Source organism: Tiliqua scincoides, chromosome 6 (assembly GCF_035046505.1).
Source record: "Tiliqua scincoides isolate rTilSci1 chromosome 6, rTilSci1.hap2, whole genome shotgun sequence".
Classification (NCBI taxonomy): Eukaryota; Metazoa; Chordata; class Lepidosauria; order Squamata; family Scincidae; genus Tiliqua; species Tiliqua scincoides.
Genome location: NC_089826.1, coordinates 72,116,931 through 72,141,719, shown reverse-complemented (window position 1 = coordinate 72,141,719; position 24,789 = coordinate 72,116,931). Strand labels below are relative to the sequence as shown.

Sequence of the window (24,789 nt, the reverse complement as noted above, 5' to 3'; positions counted from 1 at the left end):
TTGCAGGAAACTGGCAATACACTGCTGATGTAAATTCTAAGAACTGTATAATTTAAAGTCCTCTTTGGAAAGGGATAAACTAATCTCTATATTTCAAACAGTGGGTAAACAGAGAATTCCAACTACAGTACTTTCCCTAGTCCTACAAGGTCAGTTCAGCTCTTAGGTCAGCTTTGTTATCTGATCTTTCCCTGAATGCTCTGAATTGATACTGCCCGTATATATTCTCGTAAAGCACACAACATTCGGGTTCTGTATATAGATGTAGTTTTCACAACATAAAAATAGACACGGGAAAATAAACATGTCATTAGAAAAGAATTTGTCTTGATCCCAAAGCCCACTGTTGCCAAGAGAAAAGCTTCCAATCATATTAACTAGAGCTTGAATAAGACTTTCGGAATTCTCAATCCCTAATCTAGGCAGTTTGGGGTGAGTGTGTGTGTGTCCGTCCCACAACCAATTAGAAATAGCAGTGCAGTCCTTTATGTTAAAATGAAAGTAAACAATGGTCTTGTGTTCTTTATGATGCTTACAAGACACAAAAAAGACGTATTTGTTTCAGCATAAACTTTGTGTTGGAACATACCAAGATCCAGGTCTACAGAGCTTGCGTCCTGAGTACACTTCTGTACTGCAGTGAGTCATGGACTCTTTGCTCACAACAGGAGAGGAAACTGAACGCATTCCACATGCGCTGCCTCCAACACATCCTCGGCATCACCTGGCAGGACAAAGTTCCAAACAACACAGTCCTGGAACGAGCTGGAATCCCTAGCATGTATGCACTGCTGAAACAGAGACTCCTGCATTGGCTTGGTCATGTTGTGAGAATGGATGATGGCCGGATCCCAAAGGATCTCCTCTATGGAGAACTCATGCAAGGAAAGCGCCCTACAGGTAGAGCACAGCTGAGATACAAGGACATCTGCAAGAGGGATCTGAAGGCCTTAGGAGTGGACCTCAACAAGTGGGAAACCCTGGCTTCTGAGCGGCCCGCTTGGAGGCAGGCTGTGCAGCATGGCCTTTCCCAGTTTGAAGAGACACTTGGCCAACAGTCTGAGGCAAAGAAGGAAGGCCCATAGCCAGGGAGACAGACCAGGGACACACTACACTTGCTCCCGGTGTGGAAGGGATTGTCACTCCCGAATCGGCCTTTTCAGCCACACTAGACGCTGTGCCAGAACCACCATCCAGAGTGCGATACCAGTCTTCCGAGACTGAAGGTTGCCAACGAAGTTGTAAAACTTCTGTGTACTAGCATGACATGAAGTTACATCCTCAATAAACAAGGATGGGTACAGAGATCTACATGAGTATAGAAAAGAAGAAAAACAATTGTACAGGCTGGGGTTAAAGGGCTATGGGATGTCTATTTACAACAATTATCCTATTGAAGATAATGTATACGGTTGTAAATATATGAAAGAACAGCTAGTTGTCCCCTTTGGGAAAAGAAGGGGGATGGAGTTGCATCTCACTTTGGAAAAGGATGGGGATATGACCTCATGTAGCAGCATCGTATCAGTGCTGGAAACAAGCTGATTGGAGGCAATAGGGTGGGCCTACTTGAGAACTCCACCCACTTCTGGACTGCTTTCCAGGGCAGGTTAGTGCCTATCCTACTCCTTTTCAATATGGGAACATGGTCACCTTAGTACCAAGTAAGAATTTTTTCCTGCCACTGCCCCTTCTTAGTGACTGATTTTTCACCTACTCCATACTGACCTTTGGTGAGCTGATGCTTAGCAGGTGCACGGTGTTTAGCCCTTGCACAGTGGCTGGTGAAGGCGGGTGCTCTAAAATCACTTTAGATACCACTGGATGCACTTTTATGATTAAGGGAGAGTTCATGGAGCTCTTCATTAAGGCTTTAGTGCAGCACTTCCCAGACTCAGCTGGCTCGTAATGTTCTCCACCCTGTGCTGCAGATGCAGCGCACAGCTCCCAGAAGTAACTGGGATTGACATCATCATCACCAGTTACTTCTGGGTTGGGAGGCCAGATGTAATGCTAGAAACAGTGGTAAGAGGCTCAGGGCAAGTAGGCTTTTTCAAGTGCAAAAACTACATGCTAGAGCTTTGCCCGCCTCCTACCACTGTTTTTAAGGTTATGCTGTGCTTTCACTACTGGGTGGCAGTAGTGCTGCTTACTTACTTAGTAGTGCTCACTTACTGGGTGGCAGGAATCCCACACTGCCCCTGCGTGCTCCCTGCACTGCCTCTGGGAGCCGCTTTGCACAGATTGGGGACCTCTGCTTTAGGGCCTTGGGTATGTCTGAGATCGAAACCCCTTGGGGGAATGTCTTGCCTCTGAGGTTTAAGGGTCTGATCCTGTCCAACTTTCCATTGTTAATGCAGCTGCAATGCAGCCCTGAAGTAAGAGAACAAATATTCCCTTATCTTGAGGAGGACTTTGTGACTGCCCATCACCACCAGAGGATGCAGCTTACACCCCACTGGCACTGCTGCATGCCAGTTGGGGCTGTTTTAGGCAGTTGTCTTCCTTGGCACAGTAAACTGTGTGGACTTGAGGAGGCAGAAGAAGTTATGGGACTGCTGCTGATTTCTGAGCTAAGGTGATTTGCCCAGGAGGACAGGCCAGATCTTGCAGGGGAGAACAGTGTTCTCTGGAGGGTTGTACCCACACTGCATTTGTCATTGTTGATAATATGCTGCAGATTTATGTTAAATTAAGTTCTGGTTCAAGTATAATCCAGTACCGTTACCTCTGGTATAGTGTAGTGATTCAGGAGTTGGAAGACCTGGAAGATCCATATTCAAATCCCTGCTCAGCCACAAAACTACCTAGGTGACCTTGGACCGGTCACTATCTCTCTGCCTTACCTGCCTCACAGGGTTGTTGTGAGGACAAAAGGAAGGGAGGAACTATATATAGTATTTCACTGAGCTCTTTGGAGGAAGGGCATTATAAAAATGTGAATAATAAATCCCTACATGGGTGCAACATGCAGTTGGTATCTAAGCCAGAACACAGCAATGTGTCATGTCTAGATTTTTTAAATATGTGGCTAAAAATGGGGAGGGGAGATCACTACCCCACCCAAAAAAGAAAGGGTACTACCCTATTCCTTTAATCACCCTCTTCATCACCTTCCCATAGCTTCCTCTTGTAATGGTTAGAAACCATATCACTGTTTCCTGTTGTGTATGATGGTCTTAAAGTGTTAATGTGGTTAGAAGCATGGGTGCTCCTGTTTTAGGTACTTGTTTGGGAGTTTCACTTTCTATCAGTATTTTTTTTTAAGAAAAGCCCTTTTTTAAACTACAGCAATGTAAATTTGCAAGGAATCCACAACTGTGATATTCCCCTGTAACTGGCAAGAGTTAACCCTAAATTTTGTCTGTGATCTTTGCCAGATATGAAAAATGACAAATGGTATATTTTTAAAATTACTTAGCAGTGATGTGTATTAAACAAAATGTAGAAACTTGGAATGAATTGTAGTTCATATGATAGTCTAATGCAGCATGTGAACAAATGCAAGCTCTTGGTCTTTGGGTACCATTCACTCTGTCCCACATGGATTTTCTACCATCCTACTTTTCTTCATAGCAGGTGGAAACAATAGTGGGTCCTGTACGGGCTGTAACAGCCACACAATCCAAGGTGTTATGCCAGTACCTGATTTTCTGGGCAATACCATATTGCCCTTTTAAAGGAGACTTCCCCTAAACTTCTAATTTGGTGCTGACAGTGAGGGAAGCTTCCATTTAAATGCATGCTTAGTATTGCAGCTTTAGATGTCCTGGCACTTTTCCTAATCTGATGGTGGGGTTATTTGTTCAAACTTTCTTCTCAACAGTTGATCATAATGTTAATTTCCACTTAATTACTGTCAAATCTAAGTTCTCTGGCTGGCTGTGTGACAATAAGGGAATTGGGGAGGGGGATATGGTCTGGGTCAGTGGTTCCCAAACTTTTTTGACTGGTGGCTCCCGTGACCCACTGGGCCATTGGCCATGGCTCCCCATTAGGGCTTCAATCCTATACATTGTACAGGATGGCAGGTTATTTGTAAGGAATTCGCAGCATCCCTGGCTGGTTTCCACTGCTCCCTGAGGAGCTAAGGCTCCAGTTTGGGAACCAGTGGTGTAAGTGATTAGAAATTTCTTTGGTTACTCTGAAAATTGCCATATTTAAAAAAAAAAAAAATCCCCTCTGTCATTAGAGGAAATAGATATTTCCAGATTTTTTGTTTTTTACTGAGAAGCACATTGCGTAAAATGAGACCTCTGTATTAATAACAGGTTGTTATTCATTGCTATTCATTTTGTCCAAGAAAAGTCTGCTGTGCCTGCCCATCTAGCAACACTGGAAGACTGATTGACTACATGAGTGAAAAACACTGACTGAATTATTACCATTTTATTCAGAGGACCATACTGCCCCTGGGGAAAGCTCAGTTTGTCCTATTATGCTCCCATGCTTAAATCGGCTCCATCTAGTGAACACAACCCCCCTTTCCAGTGAATGTGAAAGCAGAACTTGTCTCTTGTGGTTGCAATTGATAAGTTCCTCCTTACTCTGCAATACCAGGCATAGGAATAAAGTGCTCGCTGATGTTTTTTGGTTCCTTACCCTCCTGTCTCAAACACTGTTTGGAGAGTGTCTAATAACAATGAAAGTTTTCTGAGTTGATTGTTCTAAGCTCAGCCAGGTTCACAGTGGAGGGAGATTCTGAATCAAACAGTGAATCAAACGGTAAATCAAATTCTGAATCAAACAGTGGAGGGAGATTCTGAATTCTGAATCTGGTGAGGTTCTTCACCATGTATAGAACTGTTACCCTTTGTCTTTTATGACGATGATCATAAATCTGTGTGTAACAGCAAGAACCTAAGCATGAGTTATTTGAATATGGTTTAAATTGTAACAAAATAAATGCCAAATACTCAAACTAGTTCTCAAGTCAGGAAAGTAAATACCAATTGTCCTCACCTTGTGTTCAAGCAAAGCTGCTACTGCCTTTTTACAAAAGGCATACAAAAATCCTGCCCCCTTCTGTCATTGGTCAATAGATGCCACTAAAAGAAAGAAATCAGGATATCATTGCTAACCTTATTTATCAGTCATGTTTATCAGCCTTTGTACCTATTGGCTAGAATAGGGCACAGCCCAAGTAACTTTTAGTGTTTAATTAGATAAGAGTACTACTGTACTCTCACACTTTTCCATGTATCTCAACAGAATTCTTGTTTAAAGCAAAAACTGAACATTTAGGAGAGGCACTTGGGTTATCCTGCTGGAAAGGTTGACCTCTGAAGGCTCCAACATCCATGCTCCAATTTACTGGCATACCTGGAGGGGTCGAAGGGGGAGAAATGTCCCAAGTGGCACCCTGCAGGGAAGCAGCACAGTTTCCCCCACTGCAATATTGTTCTTTTTTTCCCCAGGTCTGTTTTTGGGCCCATTTTCAAGGCCTAAGAAGGGCTTTGAAGGGCTGGAAAGGCTGCCAGTGGCCTCCCTGGCCCCCAGAAGGCCTTCTGAAGTCTTCAAAATGCTGAAATACGGTACTTCAGGTTTTCCCTCAAAACAGGAAGTGACTTTTTCAAGCAGGATGGAATTTTGTGGTCCTGGTCCTGGGCAGCACAGGGGCTAGGTTCACAATTGCTCCTATTGAGAGCAAAATAAAACAAAACAATTTTTTTGAATAAAATATACAAAACAGTTCCATACTAAATTACATTATTTGTGTCTTTGTGGTTCCACTGTGTAAGACTGAAAACCAGCAGTAGAATAATCAAGAATCCATTCTTTGCTGGCAGGAAAATTTAGGATGAGCAGCAGCAGCAGCATAATCCTGGTCATGCAAGTGCAGGATTAGCAAATGAGTATTATACTGACCCATGTTTAATTAAGTTTTCTTTAGCAGCATGGTGACTACAAACTTAAAAGTTTAGCCACTGCAGGCTATTCGGATAGCAATGTTGAATCAACAGAGACACATAATTGTTTACTGTTGCCCAGTGAGGCAGAGTTCAAGTCTGAATGACTTTCAGACGATAGTTCAAGGTCTGTCTTCACAGGATATTTCTTGATCTGCTGACCAGCGTGTTTTTAAAAAGTGTATTTCTGACCCTCACAGCTGCTGGAAAATCTTCTAACCATGATTTCAGTATGTGACTTAATTCAGCAATTGGCTGTCTAACAAAATCCGTATTGTTCCAAATAATATAATTTTATTATTGGAGACCCCAGGTGGGGATTTTTCAAGATTAAACTGAAACACCAAACACTGTTTGTGATACATCCATGGGGTGTCCATTCAGACATGCACATCACTTCATTACTTGTTTAATTTATTTATGTAGAATATTTCTAAGCTGCCATTAAAAAAATACATTTTGCAAGGCAAGGTTAACACAGCAAAGGAATGAGATGGTTCTACATCCTAAGGAAGATTGAACAGTAGCCGACTGTGACACCCATTCAAAAGTATCCAGCGTGCGCATGTGTGTCAAAGGGCGAAATCCTAACCAACTTTTCAGCAGCAAGGTAAGGCTAATGCAGCTCTGAGGTGAGGGAACAAACATTCCCTTACCTTGAGGAGGCCTCCATGACAGCCCCCAACTGCAGGATGCAGCACATCTCACTGGCACAGCTCTGTCAGAGCTGGAATGTTAGTTAGGAGTTGGGCCAGCGTGACCTAAATGTCCAGCCTGGGATGGAAGGGAAGCCTCATTCTCACATGCAAGTGCTTTGCTTAAGACACACAAAAAGCCTGTGCGTGCGTGTGCGTGTGCGAGAGAGAGAGAGAGAGAGAGAGAGTGAGATAGAAAGAGCATGTGTGAGAGTGAGAAAGTGTGTGAGAGAAAGTGTGTCTGTGAGAGTGTGTGAGAGAAAGTGTGTGTCTGTAAGAGACAGTGTGTGTGAGAGAGAGAAAGTGTGTGTGTGTGAGTGAGTGAGTAAGAGTGTGTGTGTGTGTGTGTGCGTGTGAGAGAGAGAGATTTCCATCTCCTCAGCCCTCGCCTGTGTGAGCGCCACTCCCGGGACGTGCCTGAGGCGCTTGGCTGCCTGCTCCCGTTTCTGAGAGCGGGCAGGAAAAGCATCCCGGCTGATTTCGTGAGTGCCGGGCGTCTCTCGCGCCCCCGGCCCCCGTTTTCCCCGCACACCAGCCTGGAGAAAAAGGCAGGCGCAGCAGCAGCCCCTGCACCGCACTGCAGCTGTTCCAGCCAGCCGGCAGCGGCACCAGGAAGGAGCAGCCGTGCGCCCTCGCGCTGCGCCACAGGCCCCCAGCGCGTCCGGTGTGCGTGTCTGCGGCTGAGGAAGGCGCGTGCTGGAGAGGCCGAGAGGGAAAGCCGCCCTTCTCTGCCCCCAGCCTCGCCGGGCTGTGCGTCTTTCGTGGTCCTGGGGAGGCTGCCCGTGGGCTCCCTCGTGCGCCCTGACCAGCCTGTTGCCGCGGCTATTTTTACGCGCGCCTCGCCCCTCCGAGACCGCCCCCCGCGGCTTGGCTCTGCCTTTTGGCCGCCGCCTCCTCCTCCGGCTGGGGAGACGCGGAAGCCGGCAGCAGGTGAGGCGCGCTGCCCACGCATGTGCCGGCTTGTTGCTGGCCCGGGTTGCCGGGCGGGTTTGGTGCTGCCGGGGAGAGGGAGGTGCTCCGGGCAGACCGAGGCCGGACGGCCCCATCAGCTCCTCCTCGGGCGGGCTGACTCTGACAGTGCCCCGCGGGAGCGAGAGGAGCCGGTCACGTACCAAACGGAGCAACAGGAGGGAGGCGCTTGGGTCCCTCCGCTGCCGCTGCTGCGAACTTCTTCGTGCCACTTCTGGCCAAAGGGGATCGTGCTCCAGAGGGGAGCCTGCACCGCAGCACCCTCAGCCCTCCCACCACCCACCCATCCACTTCTGCTGACCCCCTCTGGCTTTCTCTCCTTCAGGGACACCAAAACCAGCCCTGACTTCCTTTCAAGGAAGCAGCCCCGCTGCTGCCGCGCACACCCTGCTGCCCTGTCGGGTAAGAGAGAGTTTTTCATGCGTTGCATTTTCAACAGGCTCGCGCTTTGCCACTCTGGGTCAGCCAGACTGAGGTGGGCTGGAAAGAGTTGCTTTGGGGGGGGGGGTGTCTTGGGTCAGAGCATGAAATCCACGCTTAAACTTGCAGCAGAGCACTTGTTCTCATGAATGCATCAGGCACTGATTGTGCTGAGCAAGGTTCCTGCTCCCAGGAGTCTGCAATCTAGGCCAAGTAATCATGAATTACAGGAGTCTGTGGAACTCCTTGCCACAGGAAGTGCTTGATGGTATCTTGCCTAGAGTAAAAGTTCATCACGGGTTACAAGCCTTGATAGGTATGTGCAGGCTCCTGTTTTTAGAAGTAGGCTACCTCAGAATGCCAGATGCAGGGGAGAGCACCAGGACGCAGGTTGTGTCTTGTTGTCTTGTGTGCTCCCTGAGGCATCTGGTGGGCCACTGTGAGATAGTGGTGTAGCTGGAGGGGGGCGGAGCACTTAGCCTGGCAGGGAGGTGGGCAAGCGGCTTCGGAGCCATTCTTGGTGGGCGGGGGCAAAATGGAACTGTAGAGCTCTCCCAGGAATGGCTCCGAAGGGAGGGGGTGCTCGCCCACTTCCCTGCCAGGGTGAGTGCTTCACCCCCCCTCCAGCTACGCCACTGCTGTGAGATACAGGAAGTTGGACTAGGTGGGCCCTTGGTCTGATCCAGTGGGGTTCTTCTTATATTTTTATGTTAAATTTATACAGCAATAGGGAGAATAGCAAAAGTTTAATGACAAAGGTCTCAGGATAAATATGTAGAAATGCGAACTCAATCCTATGAATGGTGATTCAGAAGTGAACCCCACTGTGTACCATGATGGGATTTACTCCTGGGTAAGTTTGCATAGGATTGCAACATTAAGCTTCATTTCAGTTGAGGCTTCCCATGTGTGGGATACAGTTTTATTGCAGCTGTGTCTTTGTGCTACTACTGAATAATGTTGTTTCCTGCTTTTGCTGTGGTACTGTATTATATATGTCGCTTTTATTATTGCTTTGTTAGTTTTAATTGCAAGCCACTTTGGAGGCCTTGCAGGTAGAAAAATGGCCTAAAAATTCTAATCTATTAAAAAAAAAAGTTTAGATGCCTCATGGGAATATTTTAATGATGCACGATATTGTCTGATACTGGCACTCTGTATTCACAAACTTTTGTATCATACAAATGAAGTTAGGAGACTTGTGAAGGCTTGCATAGCAACTTAAAAAAGCAGTTTTGGGTATGTATGTTAAGGATACACATGCCTTTCTAAACTGACTTTTCCTGTCACATCACTTTCTCTAAACCACTATTTGTTGGTTGCTATGAGCATATGGCTAGTGATTTTTTGATTCCATTGGCATTCCACAGATACTTGGTTAGAATTACATCTCATTAAAGAAAGTTGATAAATTAAGTTTGCAACATTTTCATTGGCAAATGCAGTAGTTTCAAAGAAAAAAAGTGTATTTCTTAAATGACAGATGTGTGTTCCATGAGGCACTCACTTAGAAGAAAAATTTCCTCTTAGTGGCAAAGGAGGGAAATGCCTACTCTAAGGTGGCACTTACTATTTGCAGTTTTTAATAAGTCTATTCAAAAAATTACCATTTTAGCTTTATCTGTATGTATGTATGTATGTATGTATGTATGTATGTATGTATGTATTCTATGGAAATATGTTGTGGGCATTATCTTTCCCCTTTTCTTTGGGTTGAAACATATATTTAGTTGGCAGAGTCACCTTTTTTTGAGTTTCAAATGGCTCAATCCTATCCTCCCCTCCCCAACTGTTGCAGCCACACTGAAAAGGTTGTATCCAGCTTGGGGGGGGGGGAAGCAAAGTAGGAGGCTTTGGAAGGGAAAGGGGAGACCCAGCAATGGGTCTCCTCAGACCTGCACCAGCAATTTCGCTGGAACTAGTCCAAGGAGAGAAAGGGGGCAGGGAGGCTATGGATAAGGAGGATAGGATCTGGTGCATGCCGTCACATCTGGATCCACTCCCTCTTGCAGCCTCTGGGCCACCATTCCTTTCCCCTCCCCCTTCCTGCCTCTGTTCCACCCTCTTTGCACTTCCTGGTTTACCTGCTCCAGTGGGTGGCCCACGTGGCATTGATGCATGCGGGAAAGCTCCAGCCTTTCCACCAGCACTCTGTCAGTGCACGCTGTCAGTGTGTGCTTTATGTAAGCCAGCATAGAGGGAGTTGGAGTGAGGATGGGACGGGGCAGGGAGGGGGCAAAACTGCCTTATGGCAGCCAGCGCTGGCAGAATACTAGTCCTGCCAATAGACCGTCCCAATAGGATTGGGCTGAAAAGTTGCTTCAAGTTCAGCTTATTCTTGGTTCTAACTTGTGCCAGGAACAACATTGACAGTGCCACTTTGCTCACAATTCAGCAGTCTGCACCTGCATGAAGTTTATGTGTGGTGATCCCATCTGTCCAGGATCTAGAACAAAGTGTCATTGTGCCAGTATTCAGCATTGCAGAGCTCAGGATAGAATTTCAGTCTGGGACTTTGCTTCAATTTAGAAGTGATGATGTATGTTCACCTGAGTTAGTGATGATTGAAGCAGAAAGTTCTAGGCCGTAAACACACTCACGCACAATCCATAATAACAATTGTCACTATAATCATTGAGCTTCACCTTGCTCCCTTCTTTTTCCCCCCATCTGATTCCCTTAAGAAGAACCTCAACATAAAGCCCAATAGGAAAGAAGCTTCCCTAAGACACACTTGAAATCAGTGCCCTTGCAAAAAGATCACATGGCCAAGCAGAATGGTTGTTTTGTGAATTCAGTGTTTTGGTCCAGCCAGGACAACAGTCCTAACCAACCCATCTGCTGCAATCAGCATGCAGTAGTCAGTTGGATTGCAAGCCCAGGTGACCAGGTCAAAGAGCCGGCAGGGATACCCAGATGGTCATAAACTATCCAATCGGATCAAAATCAGAATCAACCGTAGGTTTCTTAAGTTCAAGTCCAAGGATGCTTGGGTATGTTCTGACTTGGCTTCCTCAGAGTTGTGTGTAATCAAGCTCTGACCAACCTTCTGGGGATGAGAGCTACGACAGAGTGTTCAAGCTGGCCTTGGAATAAATGCTAGATAGGAAGCAATGAGATTTAGGGCCCAGTCCTATCCAACTTTCCAGCACTGATGCAGCATGCGTTGTACCCAGCAGTCAGGGATCAGTCACAGAGGCCTCCCTAAGTCAAGGGAACATTTATTCCCTTACCTTGGGGCTGCATTGCAGCTTCATCTGTTCTGAAAAGTTGGATAGGCTGGGGCCCTTAGACATGTTGAAGAATTATTTTGCTGCTAAGTTTGCCTGTAATTGCCTCCTAGTATTCTTGTTATGATTGCACCTGGGTGCTTCCCAACTATCAAGCCATTCTCACTGGAGAACTTCAAGCAGAGACTCAGAAAGCACCTACTAGAGATGCTCTATGAGGATCTCCTGCTGTAGGCAGGGGGGTTGGACTTGATGACCTTGCAGTCCCTTCCAACTCTAAGATTCTATGATTTTCCAAGATAGCTTGTTTTACTTTTTCCTCCTTGTACTATTCTTTTTTTGTATTTTATGTTTATTATTTACCTGCCTGTGGTTGGTCAGACTTAGTCAGATCATTGTCCCAATTCTCCTCCAACCCAGGGTTACTTACTTTTGTTTTGGTTTGGGGGGAATTCTCCATGTACCTAGAAGAGAGACTTCTGATGATGGTCATTCTCCATCTGACTTTGACCTTGTGGTGACAGCAGAGTCTATCAATTTTGCCCCTGGTAAAGGGTCACACTAGGGAAAAGTAGGGAAACACTGGCACCAGGGCTTCCCCCCTCCTCCTCCTAATCACTGCAGTGCATTATTTTAGATAGGTGTGTTATTTTCTGGTAATCCTCTACAATGAAGTAGATCATGTTTAGCAACTTTTTCTTTTAAAGTTTTTAATACATGGGCATGTGAGGAACTAAAGTTGTCTTGCATATGTGCTTGGGTTGCAGTAATAAAGTTCAGTCTGTGCTTAGAGTGACTCATGCACATTAATTTGATACTTAGCACTATCTACTCTGAGAAAATGGTCCTGGCAATGCATCATTAATGGGTATTTTGGGTAATAGTGTCTATGGAGGAAGACTTGAGCACTGTTCAGGACAGTTGAATATCACACCAAGTTAGTAGAAGACATTCCAAAACTATTCGAAAAAGTAACCAACACAGAAAAGAGCTTTTCAGATATACTTCAATAGTTATAATATGATCAAGGAATGATGAAGCTGAAGACAGTTTAAAAAATGGAAAAGAAAGGACCACATTTATATTAAGAAACTTTATGTCACTATTATTTCACCACAGGAGTAACTAACTACAGAACATGTCCTTTGGCTATTATTATTATTATTATTATTATTATTAACAGTATTTATATACAGCCTTTCAACAAAAGTTCACAAAGTGGCTACACTTTTACTAACAAAAGTTCACAAAAGTGGCAACAAAAGTTCACAAAAGCAACAAAAGTGGCTAGTACTTTGAGCAGATGAATCAGACATTTGCAACCATCTCTGAGAGTGACTTGAGTTCATAAACAAAGTGATTAACTGCACCGTTGTATAAGGCAAGGTTGTTGATTCTCAAATGACTGCAGGGATGGGAAAATCCAGCAGGGCTTGAATCAAGTCTAGAGTCACTACCCCCCCGTGACTTGACCCGGGAAAGAGTCATAACGGAGACACTTTCACAGTCGCTGAGTCACCCCTTCATGACTCTAAAGGATTTGTGTCACCCCCCCTTTAAAAAACCAGCTGTGGAAAAAATGGGGCTGCTGCTGGGCTGTGTGCGTGTGTACATGTTGTGTGTTTGTGTGTGTGTGAGTTCATTTTAAAGACTCTCCTGCTGCCCCATCTCATCTGTAAAGAGGGCGGGAATGGGTGGGAGGGAGTGGGGAGGGAGCTGTAAAGAGCCTGAGAGTGGGGACAGAAGTGGCAGGAGGGAGGAGGGTCATGCGCAGCAGCTGCAATGCTCACAAGGACGACCTGATCCTTTGCAGCTGTACTCAGAAGTAATCTCACTGTAGCTGGTCATTCAATGAGGCTTCGTCCACCCAAGTAACAATGGAGCTACAGCAGCCATACCATGCAGTTGGCAAGTGTGATCGCTACAAACTGTCTCCCTCCCCTCTCCAGCCAGTCATAAGGCAAGAATGCCCTTGGGCTTCTCTATCCAGTGATCATCTGCTCCTTCCTTTTTATCAGAGACCCATTCCTGCCTCCAGCCTCTCCTATTCATTGCAAGAGGAAAACATTAACTCTTTCCTACCTCATGTCTGGAACTCCCTGCTGCTCTCCTGGTCTGCATACTGGCCCCATAAGGTTTTTCACACTGTAAAAACAGCAAGCAAGCACACCCAGACAGAGGCAAACTTGAGTTGGCATGCGTGGGAACGAGTGCCGAGTCAGGGGGTCCCTGACTCGAGTGTTTTTCAGAGTCTTCCACGTGCTCGACTCATGAGTCAACGAGTCACAGAAAAATGCACATTTTCATGACTCGAGTCTGAGTCACTGACTCGAGTTCCCATCCCTGAATGACAGTATCACTAAATCTGTGTGACAATTTATCTTACCCCAAGGTCTGCACTGTGAGTTCAGAATGTAGTGGTTGGCTTGCATGTAAGTTGCATGTAATTAACATAAGCATTGATGGACTTGCCTTTCTGCAATATTATCTTTTCTTTTAATTCTTAACATTAAATTTAAGGGGAAACATCAACCAGAATACTATGAAATTATAAAAAAGAGGGAGTCCCATGGCTTATCTCATCTTCTGATGTCCTTTTCTAGCTGCCATTGCAAATCCCACCACCTCACAACTGGGTATAATTAGGACTGACCAGACCCAAATTCTATCCAGTCTTTATCTTGAATTGCACTGGTCTGGCTGCTGTTATCAGCCAGGCTCCGTGTCCACGGAGTCTGGACATGAGACTGTCCAGGGAGAAAGACATACTTATCTCTTTTTCTCTGTCAAGCAAGAAAGATATACTTTTTCAGATTTTTCATGTCAATTGGGTACGTTTAAGGAACGCCAACTTCTGGTTTCCTGGGAACATTTCAATAATGTTTTATTGCCTCTGTGTGAGCAAATCAATGTATCAAAATGTGTTTAGAAAGAATCTGTTCCGATGCCATATAGAACATCAAGTGTCCCTTAATTCTAGACCCTAAAATTTTACTATAGCTCTCTCAAGTACTTAATTTTATTTTTAACATTAATTTTAAAATGAGAACTTATTAAAATTATAATTTATTTTCTTTTATAAGCTGCTGCATGCCCATTTGAACTCATATGTCCTATTTTAGCTCAGTTTTAAGAGATTGCCTGTGTTGCATGTTATTTAGGAAAGAGGCTAATACTTCTGAGCTATTACTTAGGGACCCCACTGCAGTACAGATGGTGGGATTTGAGATTGTAGCTAAGCTCAGAGATTGAAAGGAACATTACTGTGCAAAATGAAAAAAGGCCCTCTTGCTATCAGAGTTCAAAAGGCTATGAACTGTTGATGGTTGTTCTCAGTAGTATTTCATATGCTCATGAGTGACTCTCATATTAAATGAGAGGAAAAATTTAAAGCCCATAAATTGTCATTAGGTCGCAGACAAGCTTCAAGACACCAATCCTGGATACAACAACAACTTTCAGCTTCCTCTCCTCTCTGGAAATGCTTCAATCATGTTTACCCCCTGTGAACGAGCAAATCAGTGGATTGAAATGTGTTTAGAAAGAATTTGTTCCAATGCCATATAGAACATCAAGTGCCCCTTAATTCTAGACCCTAAATTTATCCTGGTAATTTTGTGTGGAATGATTTACCATCCGCCTCTTTTCCACTTTCTAGATCAGTGGTTCCCAACCTGTTGTCCGTGGACCACAGGTGGTCTGCAAGACCCTGAAAAGTGGTCTGCAAATCTCAGGAAAAATAATATCACCTTTGAACACTTCCAGTATCTCACAGAATGAGCAAACTCCCATGGAGCACCAGAGAGAGTGGAGTACAGACCATGCAGAGCCAGTACTAAAGTGTTGGCTGAGACTGTGGGCAGGCCATTCTCCGCCCTCTGTGGTAGTTTGTGGGGGAGTACTCACTCTGGAGATGTTTCCCAATGGACCATCAGAGAAGGTGCAGATTGGATCTCCCGCAGCTGCACTGGCACTTCCAGTGTCTCGCTGAGTGCTCCCCCATGGATTACGAAAGTTAATTGTATTTTTTGTGTGCAGGGGGCTGCACGACTATTCCTATTTTTACTTCTGTAGTCCACAGGCTCCTAAAGGATGGGAACCACTGTCCTAGACAGACTGAATTGACCATCTTTAGACAAGGCAAAGATTTAGGTCCTATGTAACATTTTTCAGAGCCCCCAATCTAATCATCATTGTTACTTGGCAAGCTAATGCAGATGATCAAGCTACACTCTTACACTCTTCCAGGGTGCCTTGGGTGTCTTTTCTGATGCTTGAAAAAATTAGTAAAGAATGTGTTTCTATTTTTTTAAAGATCTTGTTCTAAAGTCTTTTATATCCTCCAGCTAACATTTCTCCTCCTTCCTTTAATTCTCTTTTGAACATCTTAACTATGTAGTCTACCTGCTGCCTTCATCTCCTGCCATCCAGCTCTCTTTTCTTTCCATCTGTCATCTGATTACTGATGTTCCATCATATTTAAATCTCAGTTACCCATGGTAGACAGTCAACTGTAAGAGTTTCTGCCTTATTTTACTGCCTTGAAGCTCCCAGATGTGTTTGAATAGGAATAAAGCACGCAACCCAAGCTTATTTAGCAATTTAAGCTGTTAGCAAAGACCGCTGTCATGAAACAGTAAGAGCTGTGCTAACACCCCAGAGTAAACACAAGCTGTGAAGAAGAACTATTTTAAAAGCCTGTTCTGAGTTCCTGTTCTAAATTCAGGCAATGAAGCACTTTTCAAGAAAATGTGTAACTAAACAAGCTGGGCAGGCTCTTTTGTGGAATGTGGGCTCAAAATTAGACACAAAATTCTTTCTCTTGTAAACAACATCACCAGTTACTTCCAGTGGTACTTCCAATAGGGGGACCATGCAGAGTGGTACGGGAGGGGACAAACTTTGAGAAACTGCTGTAGGATACATCCAAATCTCATACTCTTTCATTCTTCATGTATTGTATTACTCAGATCATACTTGGCCTTTGAAAAATGCTAAATGCTGATTTATGTGGTTTGCTAGGTATTGTTGAAGTATTGCTTGTGTGCATTCTCATTGTACTTACAATGACATGTGGCCATTTGCCACAGGTTTCACCAGTTCCAGAAGGACATTCTACCACCCCAAGGTGTTTTTTTCCTCTACTAGTAGTATATTCTTCAGTACATTCTTCAGAAGTACATTACTTCAGTTCAGATTGTAACTTTTTTTTTTTGTTTCTTCCTTGGCAATTATTTGTTTCCAAGAAACAAAAACAATAAAATAATTTTTTTTCTAAATTTTATTGTATTGCATAAATAAAACAAGCGTGATGATGTTTGCATCCCTCATGTCTTGAGGTACTCCACCTTCTCTCCAGCAGAGACAGAGGATTTCATGCAGCTCAGTGACGATGATCTCTTTGCAGCATTTTAGGACTTCAGCAGGGATGCTGTCTTTTCCAGGTGCCTTGCCAAAGGCAAGGGAGTCCAGGGCCACGTGAAGTTCTTCTAGGGTTGGTTCACTGAACAAAGAACAAGAACAAAGGTGACAGGGGTGACTGCAACAACTACCGCGGCATCTCTCTCCTTAGCGTTGTAGGAAAGCTGTTTGCCCGAGTTGTACTAAAGAGGCTCCAGGTACTTGCAGAGAGCGTCTATCCAGAATCGCAGTGTGGATTCCGAGCCAACAGGTCCACCACTGATATGATATTCTCCCTTAGACAGCTGCAGGAGAAATGCAGGGAACAACGACAGCCACTCTTTATAGCCTTCATAGATCTCACAAAGGCTTTCGACCTGGTCAGCAGAGACGGCCTCTTCAAGATTCTCCCCAAGATTGGATGTCCACCCAGGCTCCTCAGCATCATCAGATCTTTCCACAAGGACATGAAGGGCACTGTTGTCTTCGATGGCTCCACATCAGACCCTTTTGACATCCGAAGCGGAGTGAAGCAGGGCTGTGTTCTTGCACCAACCTTGTTTGGGATTTTCTTCGCTGTCCTGCTGAAGCATGCCTTTGGAACTGCAACAGAAGGCATCTATCTCCAGACCAGATCAGATGGAAAGCTCTTCAACCTCTCCAGACTGAGAGCAAAATCCAAAGTCCAGCTGAAATGTCTGCGTGACTTCCTCTTTGCCGACGATGCAGCTGTCACTACCCACTCTGCCAAAGATCTCCAGCAGCTCATGGATCGTTTTAGCAAGGCCTGCCAAGATTTTGGACTGACAATCAGCCTGAAGAAAACACAGGTCATGGTTCAGGATGTGGACTCACCTCCCTGCATTACAATCTCTGAGCATGAACTGGAGGTTGTCCATGACTTTGTGTACCTTGGCTCAACGATCTCCGACACTCATTCTCTCGATACCGAGCTAAACAAGCGCATCGGTAAAGCAGCTACCACGTTTTCCAGACTCACAAAGAGAGTCTGGTCCAACAGGAAGCTGACGGAACATACCAAGATCCAGGTCTACAGAGCTTGCATCCTGAGTACACTTCTGTACTGCAGCGAGTCATGGACTCTTCGCTCACAACAGGAGAGGAAACTGAGCGCTTTCCACATGCGCTGCCTCCGACGCATCCTCGGCATCACCTGGCAGGACAAAGTTCCAAACAACACAGTCCTGGAACGTGCTGGAATCCCTAGCATGTATTCACTGCTGAAACAGAGACGCCTGCGTTGGCTTGGTCATGTCGTGAGAATGGATGATGGCCGGATCCCAAAGGATCTCCTCTATGGAGAACTCGTGCAAGGAAAGCGCCCTACAGGTAGACCACAGCTGCGATACAAGGACATCTGCAAGAGGGATCTGAAGGCCTTAGGGATGGACCTCAACAAGTGGGAAACCCTGGCCTCTGAGCGGCCCGCTTGGAGGCAGGCTGTGCAGCATGGCCTTTCCCAGTTTGAAGAGACACTTTGCCAACAGTCTGAGGCAAAGAGGCAAAGAAGGAAGGCCCATAGCCAGGGAGACAGACCAGGGACAGACTGCACTTGCTCCCGGTGTGGAAGGGATTGTCACTCCCGGATTGGCCTTTTCAGCCACACTAGACGCTGTGCCAGAACCACCTTTCAGAGCACGATACCATAGTCTTTCGAGACTGAAGGTTGCCAATACAATACAAAAATAAAACAAAAAGAGAATATTACATCAATACGTGCTTATGAATTACTTTTTTTAAAAAAGGGAAAAATATTTATACATATACACGACCAGAGTATCTACATATCAACACTTCATGCGGCTTATGTTATTATGTCAAGGAATGGCCTCCAGATATCCTCAAATTCATACGCAGTTGACGCCGATAGGCCATTTGCTTGAATACTAATAAATGCAAAATATTGTTCGTCCATTGGGCATATGTAGGGGGGCATCTCTCCTTCCAATGAAGTAATATAAGTCTTTTTGTGACCGTGAGGGCACAGAGAGTCCACTTCAATTGTCCAGGTGTGAGTCTCCAGATAACGGGTAGATAATTAAGAATTGCATACATATCCGTAAAAATTAAAGGTTGCTGTAGCACTATCTTTATAATATTAATTATTTCATCCCAAAAGCTTACAATAGCAGGACATGACCACAACATATGTGTAAGTGTCGCATTCAAACTCGAGCATCTCCAACATCTAGTTTCCGTACTAAGTCCTTTAAGGAATAGCCTCTGTGGTGTCCATTATATTCTAAAGAGTATTTTTTGCTGTATTCGGCGTAATTTAAGATCTCTAGATATTGCCTGTGTATTCTTAAGTGCCACAGCAAAATGATAACAATTTTTAAAAAGGAAAGGATTTGATGTGAAGTATATATGAATGAAGATTGCCATAATCACTGGCAATTTTTTAAAAGGCAGCTTACTAAATTATTGTATTTACTCTTTAAATATATTTTTCATTTCAGAGTTCCAAGTCTCCATAATCAGCCTGATTCTTAATCCCACTTGATGACTCAAAAATGGATCCCATATCGTTCACTGTTAAAAATCCTGAACCATGCACTGATGACTCTGTGGACTTCAGTCTTCAGCTGGTAGGTTCTCTGCCGGTACATTCCCTAACCACCATGCCAATGCTTCCTTGGATTGTGGCTGAGATACGACGGCTCAGCACACAGTCCTTGAAGGGAGAACCTCTCGCCAGCCAAGTTCGGCTTTATGTTTCGCCAACCAGGCTGCGGTGTGAAGCAGACACAGGGAAAATCCAGCTGTGGGATCCTCTGATATGTTCCAGTGTCTTCGAATATCGGCCCCAAGATGTCCACAAACTGATTCACAACAGCCACGATCCAAGCTACTTTGCATGCTTAATGAAAGATGGACTGGTAAATCAGCAAAGTATCTGTTATGTATTCAAAGCGGATGATCAAACAAAAGTAAGTGGAATGTGTTTTTTAAATTATTATTATGTATTGTATTCAAACCAGGAAATACCTTAGACCATCTTAGAGGATGGGCTACAAATTTAGAGGCAACCTACATGTTACGTTAAACGCATTTCAGAGTAACCTGCTTAGACTGGCCCACTCTTTTTCCAAAGAAAATGTAGCCATGGGACGGGGGAACTGTCCTGATCCAGGCTGGGACCATGGAGCACAGAGAGGATGAAGTTAACAGTTTCACCTTATACTACTTTCCTGTCAATTTGTTCTCTCTGAAGCTGCTGTTTACCACAATAAGTTGTTGTTTTGTGGCAAATAGCTGCTTTGGGAGCAAATAGCAGTTTCAGGGGAGATTTTCAGTAGAAAATTGATGCAAGGGAAAAGGTTAACTTCCCCTCCCCCCATTTCATATTCCATCCTGAATTGGGGCCTTCACCAACTTTTTTTGTGGGGGAGCAAGGAGAAGAGAGCAGTTACTTTACTGCACAAGTAAAATAATGTGTAATTTGGCCCAATGAAAGTATGTCTATAAATCATACTGTAGAAAAACCCTTGCTTTCAAAGTGTTTGGCTATAGCTTTCACTATCTGGTTAGTAAACTCTAGTCCTGAACAGTCTATTGGATTTGGTGGTTCTACATTAACTTCCATACCATTTGCTTATAATGCCAGAATGTAAAACCAGCCACCTATGTGTATAACCAAGACTTCCCCACTTTCAAGAATAGAAGAATCATTTTAGTACTCTGTGAAGTTTGGTATTTGATGACATCGAGGACTAAATATTCCAACAGAAGTGATGCGAACAAGACAATTATAGAGTGATCCTTTTCTGGTCTTCTACTTCCAGCTTCCATTATCCAGTGAACAGCTGCAGATAATACTATCACCCATGAATATGGCTAATGTGTTTAGGAATTATTTATGCTATTGGCCTTTCAGTATTCTGTTGTTGGTCTTCTCCATTCTCTCTCTCTCTCTCTCTCTCCAGGGAAGACACAAGCTGGAGAGGGTGGCACCTGGCTCAGGTGACTTGTACTGGATGCACTCCCTCCAATAGCCAGCACACCCCCTTCTCTCCTCAGTCTTGAACTAGTAGTTTAGGATCTGATGCAGGTCTACCCATTGCCAATCGAGGCTTATGGGGAGATAAGGGGAAATATTTTCCCTTACCTGCCCTGATCTATCCCTCTCCACAGGATGTGATACAAGCTTTTTGGCACAGCTGCATCAGTGGAGAGCAGGGAGGATAGGATTGGGATATTAGTGGATCTTGTAATGGGCATGGCCTCTTCGCCAGTGCCTGACAGGCCTATCTGTGACAAATAGGTAACAAGTGCTGAATGTTTTCATACAAACTTCAAATAGATCCAGAATTTCTGATGTCGAAGTAACTCTTAGAACAGCATTTTCCAACCTTTTTCATTTTGTGGCACAGTGACAAGGTGCTAAAATTGTCAGGGCACACCATCATTTTTTGGACAATTGACAAGGCACATGGCACTGCAGGCTGGGGGCTCACATCCCTCAATGGCCCTACTAATAATTACCTTCTCCAAACTCCCGCAGCACACCTGCAAACCATTCATGGCACACCAATGTGCAGCACACTGGTTTAAAATTGCTGCCTTAGAATGTCCTTAGTATTTTTTTTCCTAAAAATTCCTTTGTGTAAAATGATCCTGATTAAGCAGACTAGATTAAATCATTGTAGTCTTTTGTTATACCAACTGAAATAAATATTCCGTAGCATAGCTTTTCTGCAATATATGTGCTGAATCTATAGAAGTTCTGGTATGTGTTATCTGAAGGACAAATATATCCTTTTAAAATGTTTCTCCAAAAACAAAATTACTTTACAACAATTTTTTATACTTGGGGAACAAATTTGACTTTGGTCATTAGGTGGATCTTTAATCATGTGGCTGTTCTTGAAAACCGAGTGGCTATTTTTTATGAGATACATATTGCAGCTAAAACACAATGTATTAATTTATGTGGAGATTATTCACCGAGTTTCTGTGGGCTGTTCTGTGCAGAAACAGTGCTTGTATCAGAAACTGAGAACTGGTCAATGGTGTTGTATGTTTGTATGTATGCCTTCCTTGTATTTGAGAATGGCTACCTTCCATTATTATATTATTGGTTCTCTTGGTGCATTGCCAAAAGGGATCCCTCTAGATTGGTAGCAGATGGGGTTCAGGATCCAAAGAACTGTGCAACTAGTCAATATGGCCAAAGTCGCTTTTGGCTTAGTTTTCTTTGAACAGCTGCCCTTTTGGATATAAGGGAGAGTTCAAAAGCATTTCACAATATGCTACGGGGAAGGGAGTCTGCTATCCAGAGAGGAAGAGAGGCAACTATTCCATAAGACGATAGTTTGTCCAATTTCTGACATAATTGCAAACTATGTTTCATCTGAATCCAGGATGTAAAGGAGATATCAGAGTATATGAGGAAAGGAACAGAAAAGATAAGAGTACTGTACATCAGCCCAATGCATGTTCCAGCTGCCAAACTGTGATTTGGCTAATATGAGTGAACTGAGTATACTTGGCCCTCAGCATCTGTGGAGTTTCCATTCCTGGAACCCTGCGGATGCTGAACCCGCAGATAACCGAATCCGTGGGTCTGGGCCATGTTCTGAGCCCCAGAGAAGCTGCACATGGCCTCTCTGGGCCTCAGAAAGCCTCCTGGATGCAACCAAAAAGCATTTTTGGTAGCGTCTGAGAGGTCAGGTGGGGCCCTCCACTGTGAGTTTGGAACCCGTGGTTATTCAAATCCATTGGTTCTGAACCCATGGATAAAAAAGGCCCATCTATATATGCAGTCTTTGGCTTGCTTACTGCCAAACCAGGGCTAAACTGTGAAGTGCAAGTTAAGGTTTTTTGTGACTACATAGTGCTCTTTAGCCCATGTGGTGATCTCCTTTTCAGAAGCAGGTTAAGCAGTTCCAGCGTCAGCCCTTCTTACTTCAACCAGGAAAATAAGTATTTTCCAAACTTTTGATCTCTAGAATGCCATTGAAGTCTTCTTCTTTGATATTTAATTCCTGAAACATATACAGGAAATACCTTTGGAGATTAAACGGTGTGGTGGCCTGTCTGAACAATAGGCACATGCACAGACCTTTTAATTGTTGATCAGCAGGCCTTTCAGCAAAATGTACATGTGTTTACATTGAGCGTTTCTGGCTTTTTACTACATAGGTCAAGAGGAATGTATATAGTGTTTCAGCTATAAGAGGGCTTGTCTCACATGCCAGCAAAAAGACAAGAGTCGAAGAGTCTTGTGAAGTTTAATCTTTCTGTAAATATTTAAATGACAAGTTGTCAAATATCTATTTAAGGACAGTGGCGTAGCTAAGGCATCTGGCACCCGCTGCACAAAAATGTTTAAAATACATACATACATACAAAAATACCAAATTTAACACTCCCATACGACCCAGTGTGAGTTTTGACCCAAAGCAAGTCCCGACGCACAACAGGAAGGCACTGCTTGCTTCCGGGATCTGAGGCACATAAACCTGAAGTGCCTTTCTAAGGACTTCAGGGGGCCTTCTGAGGCCCACGGAGGCTATGCCCTACTGCTGGAGGGTTCTGGACCCATGTGACCTCGAGGCCTGGCATCCATGGCACAGTACCCCCGAGCCATCCCTTAGCTACACTAGTGTTTTGGAATATACTCAGGGGGACATTTTTAAATGGGTCTGACCTCCTGTTTTGCAAAACCATACTCCTGCTATCTCATTGAGTCTTTCTGAGTGGCTGTTTCATTGAATAATTGGGGAGGAGGGGGGAAAGCTGAACATTTCACTCAGCATCTCAAGTTCAGAGTGTAGGAAAACATGTTATCTCAATTCGTCTCTTACTCCAACTCAGCTTAGAAACATGAGTAAAAGAGTGCCAACGGTGACTGCAATGAAAGTGGGGAGAAAGAAAGCCACTACGTGGATGATGCAGAATGATGGTACAGGTGATAACACAAAGATGCAGGATGCATCTTTATTAAACATTCAAGTGGGGTGATTGGTAGCACCCATCCAGGCTGCAGTCCCATCCCTATCAACACACATTCAATCCACAACCTGAAATCGTGAGACATTCTTAAAAAGAATTGAGAAAAAAATCAGTCTTTTGATTTCATTCTGATTTCCTGTGCTGCATAGTTTAATCACAATTTCAGCTGTGAGTACCAGCATCAAGAGTCTCCTCACACGAGCAGAGTTTCTGCGAAAGTCACTGCTGGGGTATCATTGGAATGAGCTCTGAACTTTATAAGAACATAAGAACAGCCCCACTGGATCAGGCCATAGGCCCATCTAGTCCAGCTTCCTGTATCTCCCAGCGGCCCACTAAATGCCCCAGGGAGCACACCAGATAACGAGACCTCATCCTGGTGCCCTCCCTTGCATCTGGCATTCTGACATAACCCATTTCTAAAATCAGGAAGTTGCGCATACACATCATGGCTTGTACCCCATAATGGATTTTTCCTCCAGAAACTTGTCCAATCCCCTTTTAAAGGCATCTAGGCTAGACGCCAGCACCACATCCTGTGGCAAGGAGTTCCACAGACCGACCACATGCTGAGTAAAGAAATATTTTCTTTTGTCTGTCCTAACCCGCCCAACACTCAATTTTAGTGGATGTCCCCTGGTTCTGGTATTATGTGAGAGTGTAAAGAGCATCTCCCTATCCACTCTGTCCATCCCCTGCATAATTTTGTATGTCTCAATCATGTCCCCCCTCAGGCGTCTCTTTTCTAGGCTGAAGAGGCCCAAACGCCGTAGCCTTTCCTCATAAGGAAGGTGCCCCAGCCCCGTAATCATCTTAGTCGCTCTCTTTTGCACCTTTTCCATTTCCACTATGTCTTTTTTGAGATGCGGCGACCAGAACTGGACACAATACTCCAGGTGTGGCCTTACCATAGATTTGTACAACGGCATTATAATACTAGCCGTTTTGTTCTCAATACCCTTCCTAATGATCCCAAGCATAGAATTGGCCTTCTTCACTGCCGCCGCACATTGGGTCGACACTTTCATCGACCTGTCCACCACCACCCCAAGATCTCTCACCTGATCTGTCACAGACAGCTCAGAACCCATCAGCCTATATCTAAAGTTTTGATTTTTTGCCCCAATGTGCATGACTTTACACTTACTGACATTGAAGCGCATCTGCCATTTTGCTGCCCATTCTGCC

The 24,789-nt window shown here is 44.4% G+C and overlaps 1 protein-coding gene across 3 annotated transcripts in view; it reads left to right on the top strand.

Annotated features, from left to right (window-relative positions):
- Positions 1-19,157: 19,157 nt before the first annotated feature.
- TBC1D1 (TBC1 domain family member 1) overlaps positions 19,158-24,789 on the top strand; it is a 109,730-nt gene continuing 104,098 nt past the window's right edge. For all 3 annotated transcript variants that reach the window (XM_066631704.1, XM_066631703.1, XM_066631702.1), the window contains exon 1: positions 19,158-19,574. In XM_066631704.1, the coding sequence (XP_066487801.1) occupies positions 19,158-19,574 (417 nt within the window). The remainder of the gene's footprint in view (positions 19,575-24,789) is intronic.